This window comes from Pteropus medius, unplaced genomic scaffold (assembly GCF_902729225.1).
Source record: "Pteropus medius unplaced genomic scaffold, Ma_sr-lr_union100, whole genome shotgun sequence".
Lineage (NCBI taxonomy): Eukaryota > Metazoa > Chordata > Mammalia > Chiroptera > Pteropodidae > Pteropus > Pteropus medius.
In genome coordinates, this window is record NW_024352947.1 from 2,912,546 (window position 1) to 2,932,656 (window position 20,111).

The window sequence follows — 20,111 nt, forward strand, 5'->3', positions numbered from 1 at the left end:
TGTGAAAGCAAATTTTATAAAAATTAGTCATGTGACCGACAGCTGTCAGCTTTTCAAAACAGAGAAATGACTCCTCAGTTCTGTCACTGGCCTACATCGATGGCAAGAACAGCCCCGAAACGGGATGCTCACAAAACCCAGGCGAAAAGTTTGCTAAAATGTGAATTATGAACTGGGTGGCCAGCTTCTGGCCATCGGAGGGGGCAGTTCCATAATCTGAGCCCCCGTCCAGAGCGGGGGGGGGAGCGCGGGGAGGGGGTTGGCTCTGGGGAGAGATGCCCGAGCCAGCCTTTCCTCCCAGCTCCTCAGGCACCAAATCCTCTCTGAGACCGTTTGCTTTGCTCAAGGCTATTTTGTTTCATTTCCCACTTTCCACTTCAGCGCCAAGGTCAAGGGACCCTAACATGAAGATGGCTACAAGGCCTTTCAGCGAGCCTTCCAGAACTCAGCCTTCCTCACCAGACAAAACAGCAGTTTCCCTTAAGATACGGGACCAGCCACTGTCTCCTTTTCTTTTTGGAAAGAGGTGAGGTATGAAATATTTAAATTCATTAAATACAATTATCTGCCCTAAAATAGCGTAAGTCGCCTTACCTCTGGGCAGAAAGCCTCCCGTGCCGACGAGCGCCCGTCCCGTCGGTCTGTAGGGCCACCTGCCTGCAGGCTGCTCTGTCACCAGGCCCGCCGCCAACACAAAGCTCTCAGCTCCCGCATCACCAGCCTGCTTCCAGGTCCGCTGTTACCTTTGGTCTATGGGGCTTGGTTGAGTGGCGACGATAAAGTGACTCGGGAGCCTGCCAGCCCCACGGTGGCCTCCACCGCACCTTGACCTGTGGCTGTTCTGTCTTTCATTTAGCGATGCCCTGTGAATAGTGACCAATGGCACTCAGGGCAGCGGACCTGCCACCAGCCCTGGACCCCCAGTCAGTTGTCGGCAGCCTGGGAGGGCTGGTTCCTCTGGGTCCAGGGAAGGCCTGGAGCGGCCAGCACCCCCTGCACCACCGGATGCAGACACGGGGTGCAGAGCCTTGCGCGCGGCACTGAAAGGCTGAAGTGGCCACTTCCACGATGGCCCTTGGGTGGCGGGTGGTCCGGCCGTCCACTGTGGTCCCGCTGCCCAGCACGGCCATATTTTTTACACTTGATCCTCTTGCTTCACTTCCCTGCCCCAGCCATCGCCGTTGGAGCAGGGGTGAGGGGCTGCTGACCCAAGGAGCAAGACAGAGTCCAGGGGAGGAGAGGAGGGGGAGCCGAGTGGCCGGAGACAGGGCGAGCATCTCCTCGAGCCCTGCCGGCGGAAGCCCCTTCGGCTGCTGCTCGGCAGCCCCTTCCCCGTGGCGACGGGGTCTGTGTTCTCCGCATTTTCTTCCCCGGAAGAACCTGAAACCAGACCCTGGTAGTTTTTTTCCTAGTGTTTTTAGTGTCTTTCAGGAGATGACAGCAGGCCTCCCTCACAGCGCCCAGGAGACCACCAGACCACGCTGGGTCAGACTGGTCCCAGGGGCTGGCCAGGCACAGAGAGCCAACAGATGGACCGCAACTGGCCCCGCCGGGTGGCGGAACCAAAATCCGCCTCTAGCCGGAACCTCGGTGCGCAGACCCAGCCTCTCAGACAGTGCTCAGGGGCGAGGGGTGCTGGGCGCCTGGATCCCGCCGGCCAGACCCTGGCGCTCGGAATTCTTTGTGCTTTCTCCCACCTTCCCCGTCCTACCTTAGGTGGCTAAGTTCCGAGACTGCCCCATCGAGACTCCTGAAAGAGTAGACTGGGGTCATCAGGGCAGAAACGTGGACACAGAGAAGGCCACGTGAACGCAAAGGTCTGCGGTGTGCGTGTGCGTGTGCGTGTGTGTGTGCCTTGGGGGCGTGTGCATGTGCGTGTGCCTGGGGGCGAGGGCTGGAGCAGATTGTCTCTCTCTCAGCCCTCCGAAGGAACCAGCCCCACCAACATCTTGATCTCGGACTCCTAGACTCCAGAACTGGGAGAAAAGCAATTTCCGTCTAAACCGCCCATGCTATGGTGCTCCGTTAGGGCAGCCCCAGGACACTGACCACCGGCGTGGGGCTCTGCCCGGCCGTGCCCTCTCTGCTGGCACGACCCCACGTCTTCCGTGACAACTTCGGCACTTTGATCTCCAGTCCCCAAATGAAACCTTTGATTTGACCGTATTTTGTTTTGTGCGTTTCAGGACAGTCCCATGCACAGCTGCCCTGTTATTTACGCCGCGTGTCAGTGTAGGACGTGCATCACGGTGGATGAGCCGGGGCTGCACGTTGCTCTTGATGAACGTCCGTGATTCACGTCAGGGTTTGCTCTCGACATCGTACATTCTGTGGGTTGTGTCCGGTGTTCGAAGAGACCACTACAGTGTCCTACACGATCGTTCCACTGCCCTTAAAACCCTCTGTGCTCCTCCCAGTCAGCCTTCTCTCCTGCAACCGTGGAAACACGGAATTTTTAAACTGTCTCCATCATGTTTTCTTTCCAGAACATCATAGAGCTGGAATCACATCAGCTTGCTTCACTGAGTAACAGGCCTTCGAGGTTCCTACACATCTTTTCACGCTTTGATAGCTCATCTCTTTTTAGCACCGAATCCCATCCCGTTGTCTGGATGGACCACAGTTTACTATTCATCACCGACTGTCAGACATCTTGGTCGCTTCCAAGTGTTGATAATTAAAAACGCAGCTGCTGTAAACATCCAGGTGCAGGTCTTGTGTGGACGTGTTTTCAGCTCCTTTGGGTAAATGCCAAGGCGCGTGATTGCTGGATCGTATGGTAAAAGCACGATTAGTTTTGTAAGAAACCGCCGAAGTGTCTTCCAGAGTGTCTGCTCCCTTTCGCGTCCCCACGAGCAGTGCGTGAGGGTCCCTTCTGCTCCACGTCCCCCCCGGTGTCTGGTGTCGTCAGAGTTCTAGATTTTGGCTGTTCTGATGGGCGTGTCCTGGTCCCTCATCTTGTCTTAATTTATAATTCCCTAATTATATACGATGCTGACCATCTTCCCACACGCTGTTTGCCATCTGTATATCTCCTTTGGCGCGGTGTCTGTTTGGATCTCTTGCCCATTTTCTAAATCGGGCCATTTGTTTTCCTTCTTCCTGTTGAGCGTTAAGAGTTCTCTGTGTGTTTTAGATACCAGTTCTTTAGCAGACGTGTGTTTTGTAAACATTTTCTCCCCATCTGCGGCTCGTCCTCTCCTTCTCGTAAGTCCGCTCTGTTTTCAGACACTCGGGGGGCCAATGAGGATGGACACCCCATGTCTCCAGGGTGTTCTCTGTGTGTGCAGTGAGACACGCCTGTGTGTCCCACACTCACTGGGCAGCAGGCTGATGTGTGCGGACGCATCTCGGCAGTGGGAAAGCGTTTGGGCTGGAGGAATGTTGATTTGGGGTGGGGACATGGCAGCTCTCAGCGCATTAGCTGCATCGGTCCATCTGTCCACCCGCCCAGCATTAAGGTGTACCTGGTATGTACCCTGCATGATTCTAGACATTAGGAAATTAAAGACGAGTGAGACAGAGTTCTTGCCTTCAGAAAACTCACAGGCCTGTCTGGGGAGTGGACATGAAATAGGTCATTTCCGCTCGGTGTGGGAAGGGTGGGTGTGGAGCGGACGGAGGTGGCTGTGGGGAGAGGGGTGATGACAGAAAGGAGGAGGAGAGTCGGGGCGGAGGTCTCATCCACTCCGCGGTCTCCAGGGGCCCCCGAGGCAGCACCAGGGAGCGGCCTCCGTCCTGCCGAGCCTTTGCCGCAAGCCCAGGAGCATCCCATCCCCGAAGGACAACACGCAGATGGCCTTCCTCTCCCCCACTCTCACTGCCACAGCCGTCACTTCCTCTTTGTCACTTTCATATGGGGCTTTTGTCCCCCAACAGGAACTGCTGCAGGGCCTGCAGTAGCCACGGGCGAAGCAGCACTGGTGAGGGCGTCAATGGCTGGCACACCCAGAGGGACCACCCACAGCGTGATCTCGAGGGCAGCACTGTGCTCCCCTCACGATCAGCCTGGCAGAGGACCTGGGGTGCCACGGGTGCAAGTTTGCTCCCGCCGTGTGTGCCGCGTCCTCCCCGGTCCTCGCCCTGCAAGGCACAGCACGCACAGTGACCCTCGAAGGGCAGAACGACTCCACGGTCACTACAGTTTGAAGGGGAACCAAATGGGAACTTCCCATTTGCAAGTTTCTGCAATCGGTGGCATGAAGTAATTCTGCCCCCATCGCTCTCAGCCTGAATTCTCTTCACGGTGAATGTGATGCGTTCTAATGACAGCAGCAGAGAGTCCAGGATGAAAACGTAAAATCCTTCTCCCCAGAGCGAACCGCCGTCAAGTTCACACGTCTCCTTCCAGGCGGTATGAGAGCAGGCTGTGGGACGCGCAGTGTCTGCGGCTCCCTCATTCGCTCACCTCACATTTTGAACAGATTTCCAGGTTACTAGAGATAACTCGATCTCCCTTTTTGAAGGCACCGATTATGCCAATGAAATGCCCTAAACCAGCACGTTAGGGGCTGTCGGCGCCCTCATAGTGGGAAGGGAAATCAGAGTGAAGTGGAAACGTCCGTAAATGCAGAACACACGCAGTTCAGGCCATGGGCAGAGCACAACAGGTGCTCAAAGCGCAGCTCCTCCTAAACAAACGGAGAGACGGTCCGTGCTGATGGCCAGGGACCCGCAATGTTATTAAGATGGCGGTTCTCCCTAGGGTGATCCACAGGTGCAACCCAATCCCATCAGGTTTATTTCATTTTTCCAGGGATTTGTTTTCAGTGCTTCACACCCTGTTGCACGTTGCAATCACTTGTGGGGAACACTGATCCCAGCCGCAGGGGCTCTGGGTCAAACCGGGGTTGACACCGTCTAACGCAAGGGGGTGTTCTGAGTTTGGATGGAGCCGTGGATGTGGGAGCTCCCAGCTGGGGGCCCCGCATGCTCGCGGCTGAGGTTGCCTTCCTTCTGAAATCCACATGCTCTTTGATGACCAGGAACTCCCATATGGGTAAGGATTGAGGTGGAGCCTGTCACTTGCGTATTAGTGAACACATCACGTGTGCACTGGTGTCTGAGGGCGGCTGTAACAAAGTACCACAGACAGAGGGGTTTATACAACAGAAACGTCTGGTCTCACAGCTCTGGAGGCAGAAGTCCAAGTTCAAGGTGTCCACAGGGTTGGCGCCTTCTGAGGAGGACTCTGTTCCTGGCTTCCGGTCCTGGAAGAAATGAATAGACTTGGGTGGACACAGAAGCCCCCTTCTGAGGAACGAGACAAGGATGCCCGTTCTCACCCCTCTTACTCAGTGTGGTATTGGAAGTCCTAGCTAAAGTAAGTGGGCAAGAGAAAGAAATAAAAAGCATCCAAAATGGGAACGAAGAAGTCACATTGTCACGTGTTGCAGATGACACGATTTTTTATATAGAAAACCCTAAGGACTCCACCAAAAAACTATTATTAGAAACAACAAACAAATACGGTGAGGCTACAAGTTACAACATCAAGGTAGAAAAATAAATCGTGTTCCTATATACTAACAACGACATTTCAGAAAAAGAAATTTTAAAAAACTCCTTTTATAGTTGCAACAAAAAGAATAAAATTCCTAGAGATAAACTTCACAAAGAATGTGATGGACCTATACACTGAAAGCCACGAGATATTATTAAAATAAATTGAAAAAGACACAGAGAAATGGAAAGATATTCTGTGTTCATGGATTGGAAGAATCGACATTGTTAAAATGGCCATGGTAGCCAAAGCAATATACAGATTTAATGTAATACTCATCAAAATCCCAATGGCATTTTTTTTTTAAAGAAATAGAACAAAAAAAAGCATCAGATTTGTATGGAATCACAAATAGCCAAAGCAATCCCAAGGAAAAAGAACAAGACCAGAGGTATCACTCTGCTTGACTTCAAATTATACTACAAAGTGACAATCAAAACAGCGTGGTGTTGGCAGAAGTATAGACACACAGACCAATGGAACAGAAATGAGAGCCCAGAAATAAACCCATATATACGGCTGAGTAATTTTCAACAAAGGAGCCCAAAACATACAACGCAGAAAAGAAAGCCTCTTCAATAAATGGTTCTGAGAAAATGGGAAAGCCACATGCAAAAGAGTGAAACTAGACTGCTATCTGTCACCACACACAAAAAGTCGAATGGATACTCAAGGATCAGAGACCTAAATGTAAGACCTGAAACGATAAATTATGTAGAAGAAAACACAAGTACTAAACTTATGGACCTTGGATTTAGAGAGGATTTTATGAATTTGACCTCAAAGGCAAGGGAAATAGAAGCAAAAATAAATGAATGGGACTCTATCAAACTAAAAAGCTTCTGCACAGGAAGGAAACCATCAACAAGGCGAAGAGGCAACCAACTGAACGGGAGAAGGTATTTGTAAACGACGCCTTCGATAAGGGGCTAACGTCCAAAATACATGAAGGACTCATACAACTCAACAACATAAAAACCAAACAGTCCCCCTCATCAAAAAAAAATTGGCAGAGGACCTGAACAGACACTTCTCCCAAGAAGATATACAAATAGCCAATAGACATATGAAAAGATGCTCAACTTCACTAGCCATTAGGGAAAGGCAAATCAAACCACAATGAGCTACCTCTTCACACCTGTTAGAATGGCTACCATCAACAGGACAAGTAATAACACGTGTTGGAGAGGTTGTGGGGAAAAGGGAACCCTCGTATGCTGTTGGTGGGGGGAGTGCGGATATAAACTGGTATAGCCACTATTGAAAACAGTATGGAGGTTCCTCAAAAAAAAAAAAATAGAATTACCATATGACCCAGCAATTCCTCTTCTGGGTGTCTACCCCCAAAATTTGAAAACATTTATCTGTGAAGACATATACGCCCTGATGTTCATTGCAGTATTGTGCCAGGTGGACAAGACACGGGAACGACCGAAGTGTCCTGTGATCGATGATTGGAGAAAGAAGCTGTGGTGCATACATACAATGGCATATTCCTCAGCCATAAGCAAAGATGAAATACTGCCTTTCGCAAGAACATGGATGCATCTTGAGATTATCTTGCTAAGTGAAATAGACCAGACAGAAAAAGCTGAGAACCATGTGATTTCACTCACATGTGGGATATAAAACCGAAAGGAACAAACAAACAAGACAAACAAAAACTCAGACATAGATGACAGTTTAGGGGTGACCAGAGGGGAAGAGGTAAGAGGGTGGTTAATAAGGGTAAAGGGAGTCAATATATATGGTGACGGAAGGTTTGACTTTAGGTGGCGAACACATAATGCACTATAGAGATGATGTATCATTGAGCTATATACTTGAAACATACATGATTTTATTAATGAATGTCACCTCAATAAATTTAACAATTAAAAAAAAACACACTTGGCGATGCTGTGGCAGGAGTGCCACAGATGTTGTAAATGTTTATTGAGTAAGAGATGACTCTGGGCTTTTTTGGGGGAAATCTGCATTAAAATGAAGAGGCTTGAAGACATTTGGGAAACTGTAACATTTGGACTTCCTTTGGTTGTAGATTAGGCAACTAAAGTTAAGAAAGTTGTTGAGCAGGACGATGGCAGAGCCTGACCCCGCTGCTTTTGGGGAAGTTAATCTGGGAACCTCAACCTCTGCCCCACCCCTCCCCCAACCTCTCACGCCGCTGACCCCGCCCAGGGAGACGTGGAGAGGCTTCTCCTGCCCTCTAGTGGCATTTTCTGAAACTGCCTCCGATAAGAACTGCCTGGCGTGACATGGGAGTCACACCTGCCGAGGCTCAGGCTGTCACCTGGGCTCATCTATCCCCACTTGCGCTTCAGGCAACCAGGAAGCCAATCCTACAGCGTGTCGATCAAGCCTTTTGGGCCCTTTCACCTCTCAATTGTGTGTTGTTCTAACAAGGGCCCCTCGTAGGGGTCCTTCTCCATCGTAAGGGGCTCTCACCCTTTGGACTGAAGCTTTTGGCAGTGTCCCCATCCCGAGCCAAGTGGGAAGGGGACAGCCGGGGCTCCGCTTCAGACCCACAGCCGGGCAGTGACGGTCCTGCCAAGGAGGTCCCCTGGCTTTGTCTCCTCCAACTTCCACATCTTCAAATGTGTTTTCTTGAGTCCCCGCTAAAAGGTTTGCAAAACCGTGTTTTTCCCCTTACATTTTTATTGTCTTCAAAACATTTTTCATCACAGTTTGCTTAGTCACAAAGAGACGTAATTTCAAGTGTTGTCCATACTGACGTTTAAATAAAGCTGCCGCATCGCCGACAAATGTGTCCTCAGAACCCAAGACCATGAATTCACATCGCCATCAGCTGTGTAAACGACTGACGATCCAATGACTCTCTCCTTGTATCCTTTTCCCATGAAGTGTCATCATAAAGTGATATGACTTTGTTCTTAAAAGTCTTTTCCTGACCGCCCTGGACTGAACAACCCAGACTGGAGGCAGAGGACAGGATCCTGGAGTGGGGGCCCCTGGGGAAGGCGGTAGGTAGGGGGACCACCACGTGGTGCAGACGGCAGAGCAGGGTGCCCATGGGGCTGCAGGGCAGGGAGGCCCGAGGGCAGAGGAGCGAGGATGGGAACACAGGGCCGCTTACTATGGTTCCCAGGTCCCTTGCGGCTTCGGGGTGTCTGTCACCCTCACGCGCTACCTGGGTGGTGCTGTGGAGGGAGGTGAGGGATGGGGGTAAGCTCTGCCCCAGCAGGGCCCTCTCTGAACGCCGGTGAAGAGGCAGAGGGCAGCGGCAGTCGGGGGCTGCAGAGGGCGTCAGTGCCTGGGACCCGGAGGGCCAGCAGCTGGAGGACCACGTGACCCTTGCTCTCTACACGGCCCCCTTTCCCGCCCGCAGCCCCTGCCTCTGGGACTCACCACCGGGACTCCGTCTGCTCCCAGGAGGGCTATGGTTGGAATGACCTTGGACAAAGTGTGCGACAGACAGCCTGCCAGGCCCTGTCTGCACGCAGAGGGGCCCCCACTGCTCACAGCACCCAGAAGAGCCCGCAGCCGGGCAGGAGGTGGGGGGCCACGGTGGGTCGCTCTTTCCGGGGACAGGGAGCCTGCAAGTGGGTGCAGGCCCCACACGTGTCCCCACGGGCCTCTGCAGGGCGGCCCCCAAAGAAAGGGCAGCCAGGGAAGCCGGCAGCCCACCAAACCTCCCTTGGAGGGAAGACGCTGCCCCCGCCTGTCTGTGGAGGGGTGAGGAGGGCTGAAGGCGCCTCTGCGGTCCGCATGGCCGGGATGAGGAGGCCGCGGGGCGACCCGTGGGGACCGGAGACCATGGAGGAGGCGGCCGCGAGCAGGCCCCAGCCTTGGAGCAGGTGTTCGCTGGGATGGGCCGGGCAGGCTGCGGGCGACCTAAGCGCCAGGTCTGCAGCTCCGGGGGTGGGATCTGGGTCTGCGGGAGATCCCTGAGGGGGGATGGGGCGGCCACACGCCCAAATACTGCTGAGTCTGAGCCGGGAGAGACGGGAATTACCGTATGGAGCCAGAACTCCTCTCCTGAGCGGGTTAAGCTGTTTGCCATGCAGGGTCAGTCTGAAAATCCCAATGCGCCATGGAGACACCTGGGGCTCATTTTGTACCTTTTTCGTGCATTCGTATAATTCATACCTGCTGGTTATACTGTAACTAGAATGCATCCTAATTGCACACGAGTGTATGTGAGGCATAAGTGTAAGATGGCTTTTTCATGTTTTTCTAAAACTACAGACATTTGCAAACATCCCCAAAAGTCGAGAGAGAGTTATGGACTCGAATCAGCTGGGTTTCAACAAAAGACGGATGCCCCCACATTAGGGTAATTTGAGGGGGGTTTATTCGTGTTATTCGTGTGGGGACCTCCCAGGAACGCTGCAGTCCAAGGGGACAGTGCCAGGGGCTGTTACCGCCAGGGGAGGAAGTGGCTCCTGAGACCCTTGCAGAGTGCGGGGCGGGACACTGCCAGGGCGGACAGGTATCTGCTCGAGCCCGGCTTCTGATTCCCGATTCCTTTGGGTGTAGACCAGGGAGAGGAGTCGCTGGGTCACGTGGTAATTTTCTGAGGAGTCGTGAGACTCCCCCGTGGTGGCTGCACCGTTTTATATTCCTGCTGGTCGTATGGTCCAATTCTCCCCGTTCTCCTCAACGTGTTATTTTCTGGTTTGAGGTTCTGGGTATTTTTTTTTTTTTATACCATCCTAATAGGTGTCAAGTGATATCATTGTGGTTGTGATTTGCGTTTCCCTAAAGGTTAATGATGTTAGCGTCTTTTCATGTGCTTATTGGCCATCTGTATCTTCTTTAAAAAAAAAGTTTATCCAAATCCTTTGTCCGTTTTTGAACTGAGTTGTTAGCGTTGAGTCGTATTTCTTTACACATTCTGGATCCTGACCCTTATCAGATGTCAGATCTGGAGCTACTTCTCCCTTCCACGGTTGGTTGCCTTTCAATCTCTTGAGAGTCCTTTGATGCACAAGTTTTTAATTTTGATGAAACCAATTTGTCTATTTTTTTTTTCTTTTGTTGCTTGTGCTTTTGGTGTCATGGAAATCACTGCCACCCAAATCCAATGTCATGAAGACTTTTCCCTCTGTGCTGTCCCCCCGCCCCCAACGATTATAAGGAGCATCACCAATAGGAACCCACAGCCCTGAGCTTTGGAGAACAAGGTCCTATTGGCCACCCCGGCTCCAACGAGCCACGCTGGGAACGTGGGCTGCTGTCCCCACAGCTGACTGCCATGGGGCTGGGGGACGGTGGCCGCGACTGAGGGAAAGCTGAAATTGATGAAAATTTACCAACCTCTTCAAGCTCTCTCCTGGGCACTACAAATGTTCTACTGGACCCAGAGTCCAGAGCCGTTTCTTCAGACACTGCCGCCGGTCCAGGTGTTGCTTTGAGAGAGGGATGGGTTCCTGGAGCTTCCTAATCCTCCATCTTCCCTGACATTGCCTTTAGGTAACTAGGTTTTATGACCGGAATAAAACTCTGAGAGTTTTAGCCCTAATACAAGGTGTCCCCTCGAGAAAGTTAACACGGGCAGGCGGTAACGGAGTCCGCTGACTGTCATGTCACGAGCAGACCCTTATGTGCCAAGGCCCTTCTCCGCAGCTGCGGCTCTGAGCACCGCATCCCTGCCACCTCTGAGCCCCCCTCGCTCTGTCCAAGCCAAAGGCCCATTCCCATCCCATCCAGGGGCCAGCACGGGTGGCACTGCCACTGGTGGCAGCTTAGAACAGACCCCTGGTTCCAGGACAAGTGCCAGGAAAGCGGCCGTTCCTCCCGGAGATGAGGAACTGAATCAGGAAACTCTATTGCCTGCAGCTGAAATTCTCTAAAATATGAAAACATTCAAAAAGGGTAGTTTGGGGCCTATGATCGAGTTAACGTTTAAGTCCACTACGAGCCCGTAGGTCTTCTGTGGACTCGCTTGGGAAACAAACGCTGAGGGTTCCTCAGGTTTGAGATGATCGAACGGCCATCTTGCCATTGTTTATCAGCCTCCTGACATTAAAGATCTTCATTCAAACTAGAGACACATTTTTTAACAAAAATTTCTTTTATTTTCTGCACTAGTACTTATTTGGCTGTAAACTCGAGGAATCGCCCAACACCTGTGAGTCTGGGGCCCAGTTAAGCACCTTCAGTGGTTTCCACAGCTTAAGAATTTACCATTTAAAAAACTTTAGAATGAATTTAGTAACATGAAGTTATAAAAAAATTATACAAAATCATGACAAAACATTTGATATACAAGGCTTGATATGGAATGAATGATAAATATAAACAGAAAGTGAAACTAATTTAGGGGTCGAGCTATATAAAAGACCCATGTGTTCCCCAAACCTTGTGATTCTTTGGGGATATGTTTGCCTCTCAAAACAAACTCTGATTATTCACAGAAAGGCTCTCTCCCTTTAGGTTCCAAAGGCTGCGGCAGTGGGGGCTGAGGGAAGGTCGGAGAACCAGGGACAGTGGAGACAGGGAGGCTGGTGACGGGGCGCATAGGCAGGGGCGGGGGCTCTCTTTCCTAGGAAAATCAGGCAAATCTGTCCATGTCCTCGGGTATAAGTGTTCTTGGGCAAAATGTACCATTTTCCCTTTGGAGTTATTTAAGGGTTTTTCTTATTGCCACTGCTGAATCCCGTCCCCCACCTTCCTCTTGGGTCCCCCACTCCTGCTCCTGGTCGGTCCCTTTGCAATACTTCCCACTGAGCCTTCTCTGCTCCCTGCTCCTAGTCTTTACTGAATCTAACTCCTCACCTCAACTTTCTATTCAAAATCTACTGTTTTAGGACTCCGGGAAGAGGTCGATAAAAATATGACATTAGCTGATCATCAGCTCAAATCGAAGAAACAGAAACACGAAATGTGGCGATGGTCCCTTGAATCACACCAGCGAGCAGTAGAGGGTCCAGATCACTGGTGTAAATGCCCGATCTGGCCCTCCCGGACTGTGCCCTTGGAGGAGAACTCACCCACCAAGGGCCACGGGTGGAGGGGGCCACGAGCGGGCAGCAGGCTCACGGTCGACTGCAGCCTGGCTTTCACGATGGAGGCGAGAGGTGAGGGGCTGAGCGGTCATCACGGGCGCCAGCCCAGCCTGGGTCTCAGCGGGGTCTCCTCAGGGAGGCTGGATCCAGGTGCCAGCAGTGGGGCCGCTCTGCCCAAGAGACCAGATGCTGGGATTCAGGCACTTTGGGCAAAAAGGAGTATTTTGGTAATCTTTGGTGTAATTTAAGGCACATCAAAAGAATCCCCACCCTCAGACATCTGACTACCCACTGAAATTCCTATAGACGTTCTCTTGATTTACGCCTTTAGCTACCCTTGCCTGGGCGTATACACTCGTGTGAGGGTTGGGGCCGCGGTTCTGTCTTTGCCTAGGGGTAGAGACACTCCCATTCCAGAAGCATGTGTTTTGGGGAACAGTGAGGGGAACGCTGTCGAGGCTCCGGCTGGTGGCCACGCAGCCCCCAGGTCAGACAGTTTTCGTCTGGACCCTTTCAAGTAGGGTGCTGTGAACTACTTGGAGAGGGAACGAGACAGGCTTCTCTTCATTTTCCCTCAATGCAGTCAACTCCCAAGGTGTTGTCAGGGCAGCGGCAGGTCCTGCTTCCGGGGGTGGCCAGGCAGAGGTGGGTGCAGCCGCCGTTGTTTACCGAGCAGTAGTTGTTACCTGGGAAAGGCAGAGGTCAGCTCCACAGCCCTCTAAGAGTGTGGCCTCCACGACAGACCCCGTTTTTGGTTTCCGGGAGGCCAGTCTCGGTGGGGAGGGGGGCTCCCCGGGAACAGGGAAGGCTGCACCAGGCACTCGGCTAAGCTTAGTTCTTGGCTGTTTCCTCATCGTTGGGGATTTGCCAGAAGGGCGAACACCCCGATTCCTGATCTGGGGCCTCTGCAGATTCACCACTGCCATTATTAACAGATCTCCGGGAGGGCAGCCCTACTCTGATTGTAACTTGGAGTTGGAATTTTAAAGCACAAAGTACCCTTTATCTGGCTGGCCCGCTGGCTTTGCACTTGACCGTGGGGAGGAGGGAAGCCAAGAGGGAGAGCGGGTTAGGGGAGAGGCAGCATAGACTCTGGAGCGGGCTGCCTAGACACCCACTTCCCTACTGTGAGCTGCGTGCCTTTGGGCTAGTGGCTTTAGTTTTTTTTATTTATAAAATGGGCATAATAATAGTGCCTACCTCAACAGGCTGCAGTGACGATTAAATGAGCTAATGAATACAAAGCACATAGAATGCTAAGGGAGTTAATCTATGTAAAGTACCCAGCTCGCAGTAAACGCCACGTCCACGTTTGTAATTACTATTACTGTTAACCACTGTTGGTGCTGTTAGGCCCAAGAATGGACTTCAAAGCGTGGAGATCCACGGCTCACGTTCCTGTCAGGAACCTACAGACCATGGACTTCCGGGCCCACCCGTGTCCACTGCATTCCGCAAGGTCTTCTACTGATTCATCTGGCTCGCCCATGAAGTAATGAAGACCCTCGATGGAAGGGGCTGTGTCTCCCCTGCCATGTGGTCAGGGCCGCTAGAGGCCGCACGGGGAGCAGCCAGATGTGGGCGCCCTCAGCCCCGGATGGCAAGGGCACAGGGGAGTTACCTTGGGGACACTGAGACAGGGCGGTGGCGATGCCGTACAGCCGGGCCTGCTTGTGGGGGTGGAAGGCGTCCACCTCTTTGGAAATAGCGAGATCTACAGCGACCACGGAGTTCCTACAGAAAACCGAAGGCAGAGTAAGACACCCCTGACGCCCCAGGAAAGAGCAGCCTCTTTCGTGGTCTTGGGGATGAACTGGAGGCCATAGGCACCGGCCTTGCTTCCGAGCCCTCCCTCCCTCCTCCTGAGGCAGGTCAAGCCTGCGTTCCTGTCTTAAAAAGGGACAAAGATCAGCTGGCTCTCCCCTTTGGCACTAAATTCCCAGCTGGGAAATCTGCTTCCTACACAGATGCGTCTGGCCTCAGCCCCTTTTGCAGGAAGGGGAGATCCAGAAGGGACTGTGGCACCCTGCAGTTTAAGAACAATGGTGAAGTAGGGGACGGAGCGGGCACGAAGCCCGCCAGCCAGGGACCCTGGGCCAGCTCCTGGGGAAAGAACAACGTGCTCACGAGGCCCGAGTTACAGGCCGCCCTTCCTGCAGCGTCCACACGATAGATGGCGCCTCCCTTGTCTTCACCCTTCTCCTGTCCACCAGAAAGCCAAGGCCGAGGGGCATCTCGGAGGCTGGAAGGTCACCCCGAGAGGCGGATGGGGAGGGCTTGGCCTCCCACGGGCCCCGGGTGGCGGGGCAGGTCCCTCCCCCACACCACACCGCGGCAGCTGACATACGTCTTCCAGTCCGTGTAATACAGATTCTTCCCGAAGCTCGTGACAGCAAAAGGATACGGGAGCCCTTCCAGAACCCTGCGTCCACTGGGCTGACCCGGCTTCAGGCACTCCGCCCGGCTGGTGCCTGTGTGAACAGAACAACTCGCTCATTGTTCACACAAGAAATGGCCCCTTTGTGTCAAAGAACGAGAGCCTCCAGGGCAAGGGTGACAGAAATTCAGCATTGCATGGCCCTGCCCGGAGCAGAGGTGGAGCTGAGGCGGGGCTGCTGGCCAGGGAGCGGCTGCAAACACACAGGAAGCTTCGCTCGCTCACTCGCCCGCCGCTCACCTCCTGCTGTGTGGCCCGGTTCCGAACAGGCTATGGACCAGTACCGGTCCGTGGCCCGGGGGAACCCCCGATTTAAAATGTAACACTTAAAAATGTAAACACTGTTACACCAGAGCAGGTGGCAGACTGCACTGGCCCATGGGCTGGAGTTTGCTGACGCCAGACTCAGACAACCGAGAACTAATTTTCCCCAGACGGTGTCAAGCCCAGAGAAACAATAAATTCTAGAGCAAATATATGCAGCTACTTTTGTGCAGGAAGGAAAAACAGCTACCTTATGCCCCCTTCCTGTAATGGTCTTTATGTGCAGATCGGGCTGGCTCACCGTGGGTAACAATCACTGTTTGGTTACAAGAAAGCACAGCCTCAACCCCCGAGTCACCTGCATCCACCCAGCAGAGCTGGGATGAGTAGGCGTCGAAGGCCAGCCCGTTGGGCAGGCCCAGGTCGCCCCGCACGAGGACCCTCCGGTTTGTGCCATCCATGTAGGAAGTTTCAATTTTGGGGCTATCTCTGTTCCAGTCTGTCCAGTAAAGGTTCCTGGAGGAGGACAACGGGGAGAGAGGAGAGAGATCGGGAAGATGCGTGTGAGAAATTTATTCAAGGAAACATTTAGAAAGGACCCGATGAAGACATCAGCGGACGTGAAGCCACAGAACGGCTAAAAAGGGTCTAGGGATGCTAAGAAACTCCTGCGTTTGCAAAGACACTGGGATTTGATTCTTCGCTTGAATTCGGTTATTCTGTTAATAACGACTTCGCCTCCCTTAAACACAAGCTGTTCAAAAAGAAAGCCAAAACGGAAGGCCGAATCCGGCGTAAACGCAGGAGAATCCCCACATGCTTTCAGCAAACAGCGACACCGCAGACCCGAGGCACCGAAGCGGATTCTGGCAGAGGCACTGCGGTTGGGGAGGTGGCCGAGTGGCCGCAGAACAGGGGTGTGGCCTCGAAGGGACGAAATCAAAGTGTCAAGGAGCCCAGGGACTGGCTGTGAGGTTCAGAGCCTGCAGTGGGGACGGGGGAGAAAGCGCTGAGGTGCTGACGAAACCCTCAGAAGGGTCTCCAAGGTGTTCGCGCTGGGTGGCCCCAGCGTGAGGGGCACATCTATGTGACTTCGAGACTTTTCTGGGGTTGATACAACTTGAGTGTTGACCCACAGTCAACCCACACGGAAATGTCCCATTTAGGGGCCGTCGACTTACAAAGTCTCTTGGCAAGAGCTTTAAAAGTGGAACACGGCATCGTGTCCATGATCGGAGGGCTGTAACAAACGTTCTGACACGTCACCGTAGATATCCACAAGCCACCGACCTAGATCATTCATCCCTACGCATTCCCTTCGGGAGTCAGAGCCTCACGTTTGACAAGACCCCAAAGGGCACAAACAAGCACAACAGACACACGCAGCTTTACAACCAACACACCCTCCCACGGAGTCTGTCACGATGCCTCTGGGGTTCACCAGATCGGTCTCGAACAGCACGCGGCGCTGGCTGCCGTCCAGCTTCGCGACTTCTATTCGATCCAGGCGAGAATCCGTCCAGAAGAGGTTGCGGCCCAGGTGGTCAAGGGCAATGCCTTCTGGGCTTCCGAGGTCTAGACACAAACAGAGAAATGTCTGATCTTTTCAGGCCGGCAGGGTTCGGCTTCTCCAACGGCTCAGTGCCACTTTACATGGCATCCAATCCCTGCACTTTGAGAAAACGAGCAGAACGCGATACGCTTGTTGTTTGCAAGATAAGCAACACTCAAAGTGACCAATTAAGAAATGCCACCCATATACCTGGTGGACATCCGCCCTGCGCACCACGCTGGGAACCAGGTCCCTAAGGGGACCTGAGCTTTGGCCCCGCCTTCAAGGAGATCGCAGCCAATCACAACTCACACTGAGTCTGGTCCTTTGGGAGCATGGAGGAGGGACACTGGACTCCCCCTGGGGATGCGGGCAGGAGTCCTGGGGGAGTGACATTTGTGAAACTGGCCCTGAAGGACCAACAGGAGTTTGTCAGGCAAAGGTCTTATATGTGGGTTTTCAGGTAGTGGGACCAGACACAGGTATACAGAAAGACTGGACGTGGCTTGAAGTGACCCATATGTAGCTTTGTACGGCCGGAGACCACGGGAGTGAGGGGTGGCCAGAGATAAAGTTCAGGTGCCTGTATGAATGAGGTTATTCCACCGGCAAAGGGGAGGCATGAGATGAGCAACAGAAGAAACAGACTTAACACATTCTTTAATTACTGGGGGGAAGGTCATTTCAGAGAAATAATATATGCCAGAAATCGTAGCTGTTACTACTTTTATACAATCATTAGGAGTACAAAGCAGGGGTGTCAGTGACCACAAGCAACACTCCTGGAAGTCTCCCCGAGGTCACGAGTAATTGCTTTTCAAGCCAGGGGCCGCCACGAGGTATGCGACCACAATATGCACCCCGGTGGCCACCCTGCTAACCGGAAGGTCAAGACCGCAGTGGTTTCCTGACTGTAAGTAAAACCAAGTTAAAAGGTAAAACCCTAGAACAGTTTTCCTGGTGTCACTCGGGCCTCTTTCCCCGTCACACATAGAGGACCGAAGGCCATGAATGACGGCTGGAAGGGGAAGATTAACAGCAGCAATGAGCTGCTCCCTCTTCCACTGGGTCCGAGGTCAAATCGCACTCAACAGCAACGACATTTTTAACAGAGAGGTAAGATGCAAAAAGGCGTTTTCAAACTTGTGTCCGTTAAACCAAACCATGAAAATTGGCAGAAGTTACTTAAATAGCACATCGGCTTCCAGAGAAGGATATGGAGTCTCTGTCCAAAGCCAGACGCATCTATCACCACCTCGGCTTCATTCCTGAGGCGGCCTCTCTGGTGAGGGAGCCAAGGATGGAGATAATGCCCCACGGGCAGTTCCACAGGCTCGGGAACCTTCCAGAGCACCAATTGTTAGGGAGATGTTAAACTGGAAATTGGAAAAGCTACATTCGGCCCCAAGGAAAAAGAAATACTAAATGAGGCTCATATATTTTAAAAGTGTGTCTTTGATTTGAGAATTTTGCGGAGGAAGCAAGATGATTTTATACGACAAACATCACCAGCAGGACAGAGTCCTTGGATCAAAAATCAGCTGATGAGTCACTGATGAGTCACTGACTCAGCAATGGGTCATATTTGACCTTTTCGGTACAGACGAATTTTTACGAGTCCTTGGGTTTTTGTTGTAATGGTCTTTAATGTTGATAAAACACATCCATGTAAAATGGTCTTGACTTGTTGACTGTAAGCATTAAAATAATGCAGACAGTCATTGGCTTAAATAAACATCCGTAAACTAAGGCACTGGGATCCAATGCTGAGGGGCGGCCTGTGCCCAAGCGCCCTAAACTGTACCATCAGTAACGCCACGAAGAACTGAGGGATGGCTGGTTTGCTGTCCTCCTCGGGAGCGGGCAACCTGAGCGTGTGCAGGTGCAGGGCACAGAAGAGGAGACACCCCTCACACGCCAGAGGTTACGGGGTAAAGTGACGACCCTGTAACCTGAAAATGGGGAATGGACTCGACTATCAGGGGCCACATTTGCCAATATGCTCGCGACCCTCCCAACTGTCTGATCCATGTGCTTGAGGCCTGTGGGAAACCCCGGACGGAGCCCGCAGTGAGGGGACACTCTGAGAACCAACTGCAGGCTCACCAGCCAGACGCAGAAATGCAAACCCCACCCGGACGGCTGAATGTGGCCCTTACTGTTCATTAAAACTGGCTCCCTCAGCTTTAATTTTGTCCTTCTGAATCTAGCAACGAACCCCAGCTCAGGTGTTCATGATTTAACGTTGAGGCCTCAGAGGATGCTTCAGAGAAGGCTGCGAAGGGTGGTGCTGGAGGCCGAGCGTCCAGCCCCGCTCAAGTCCCCACCTTCTACAAGCAGCCAGACACTCCCACCCTCGCTCTCCCCCCAGAGCCACGTGGGCTGCTAGAAGCAGAACCACAAAGAAGGAATGGCATTTCCGTGCCCACCTTGTCGAATGATGGTGGTTGGCTCTCCGCCATGCAGGCTGGCTCTCCCAATGGAGGGCTCACTGATGTCGGTCCAGTAGACCATCTTGTCCACACAGTCGAAGGCCAGTCCAATGATGACTTTATCCTGGAAGTGCAGACCAGGGGTGAGAGCGGTCCACCCACTAGCATCTGAGTGACCAGTGACGGTGAGCATCTCTCAAGTGCTATAGGCATTCAGACACCTTTTTAAATGAAGTGTCTTCAAGTCTTTTGTCCATTTAAAAATCTTCATTATTGAGTCGTGAGAGTTCTTTGTATAGTCCAGGTAAAAATCTGTTATCGTATACATATGTGTTGGTATATATGTCTATTTTCTCTCAGTATGTAGCTTGCTTTTTAATTTTCTTAAAAAGTGTTTTTGAAGAGAAAAGTTTAAAATTTTTATTAAGTCTAATTTATTTTTTTCTCTCATGGCTAATGCTTTTTGTATATCGTCTGAGAAATCTTTTCCTACCTAAAGATCATTAAAAAAAGAAATATAAGATGAATATTGGAAAGGAAAAGGCAAAACCACTCTATTCTAGAATAATATGATTGTCAATGTACCAAATCCTGGAAAGTCTATAAAACTATTATAGCTAATAATCGAATCTAGCAAGGTTGCAGGATACGAGATCAATACAAAATTGTATTTCTACTAGCAAAAAATAAAACTTTAAAACAATAATGTTTATAATAGCATCAAAAACAAAGTATTTAAGAATAAATACTTTTAAATGTGCAATATTCTACACTGAATACTACGAAACTCTGCAGAATGAAATCGAAGAAAACCCAAATAGAGAGAAAGTAGCTTAATGGATCGTCAAATTTAATCTTGCTAAGATATGTGTCTCTAGAGTTAAAGATTCGATGCCATCTGCATCGAAACCCCAGTGGGCTTATCTCGGTGGGGGATGGGGATAAAAGCTTC

At 51.7% G+C, this 20,111-nt stretch overlaps 1 protein-coding gene and 1 long non-coding RNA gene across 3 annotated transcripts in view; one reads left to right on the forward strand and one right to left on the reverse strand.

The window, feature by feature from the left end:
• The first annotated feature begins 260 nt into the window (after nucleotides 1-260).
• Nucleotides 261-2,703, forward strand: LOC120592572 (uncharacterized). Of its 2 annotated transcripts, none has more exons than XR_005650150.1 (3): nucleotides 261-531; nucleotides 1,432-1,817; nucleotides 2,187-2,703. It is a non-coding gene; the product is annotated as an uncharacterized LOC120592572 (long non-coding RNA). The 2 variants fall into 2 exon arrangements; XR_005650149.1 differs by having other exon boundaries at nucleotides 261-526.
• Nucleotides 2,704-11,993: 9,290 nt separating this feature from the next.
• Nucleotides 11,994-20,111, reverse strand: part of NID1 (nidogen 1) — a 57,982-nt gene continuing 49,864 nt past the window's right edge. Inside the window, exons 15-20 of the mRNA XM_039850302.1 lie at nucleotides 19,157-19,283; nucleotides 16,579-16,750; nucleotides 15,534-15,691; nucleotides 14,822-14,945; nucleotides 14,096-14,208; nucleotides 11,994-13,160 (exon numbers count right to left, since the gene is read on the reverse strand). Of these exons, the coding sequence (XP_039706236.1) occupies nucleotides 13,039-13,160; nucleotides 14,096-14,208; nucleotides 14,822-14,945; nucleotides 15,534-15,691; nucleotides 16,579-16,750; nucleotides 19,157-19,283 (816 nt within the window). The 3' untranslated portion in view covers nucleotides 11,994-13,038. The remainder of the gene's footprint in view (nucleotides 13,161-14,095; nucleotides 14,209-14,821; nucleotides 14,946-15,533; nucleotides 15,692-16,578; nucleotides 16,751-19,156; nucleotides 19,284-20,111) is intronic.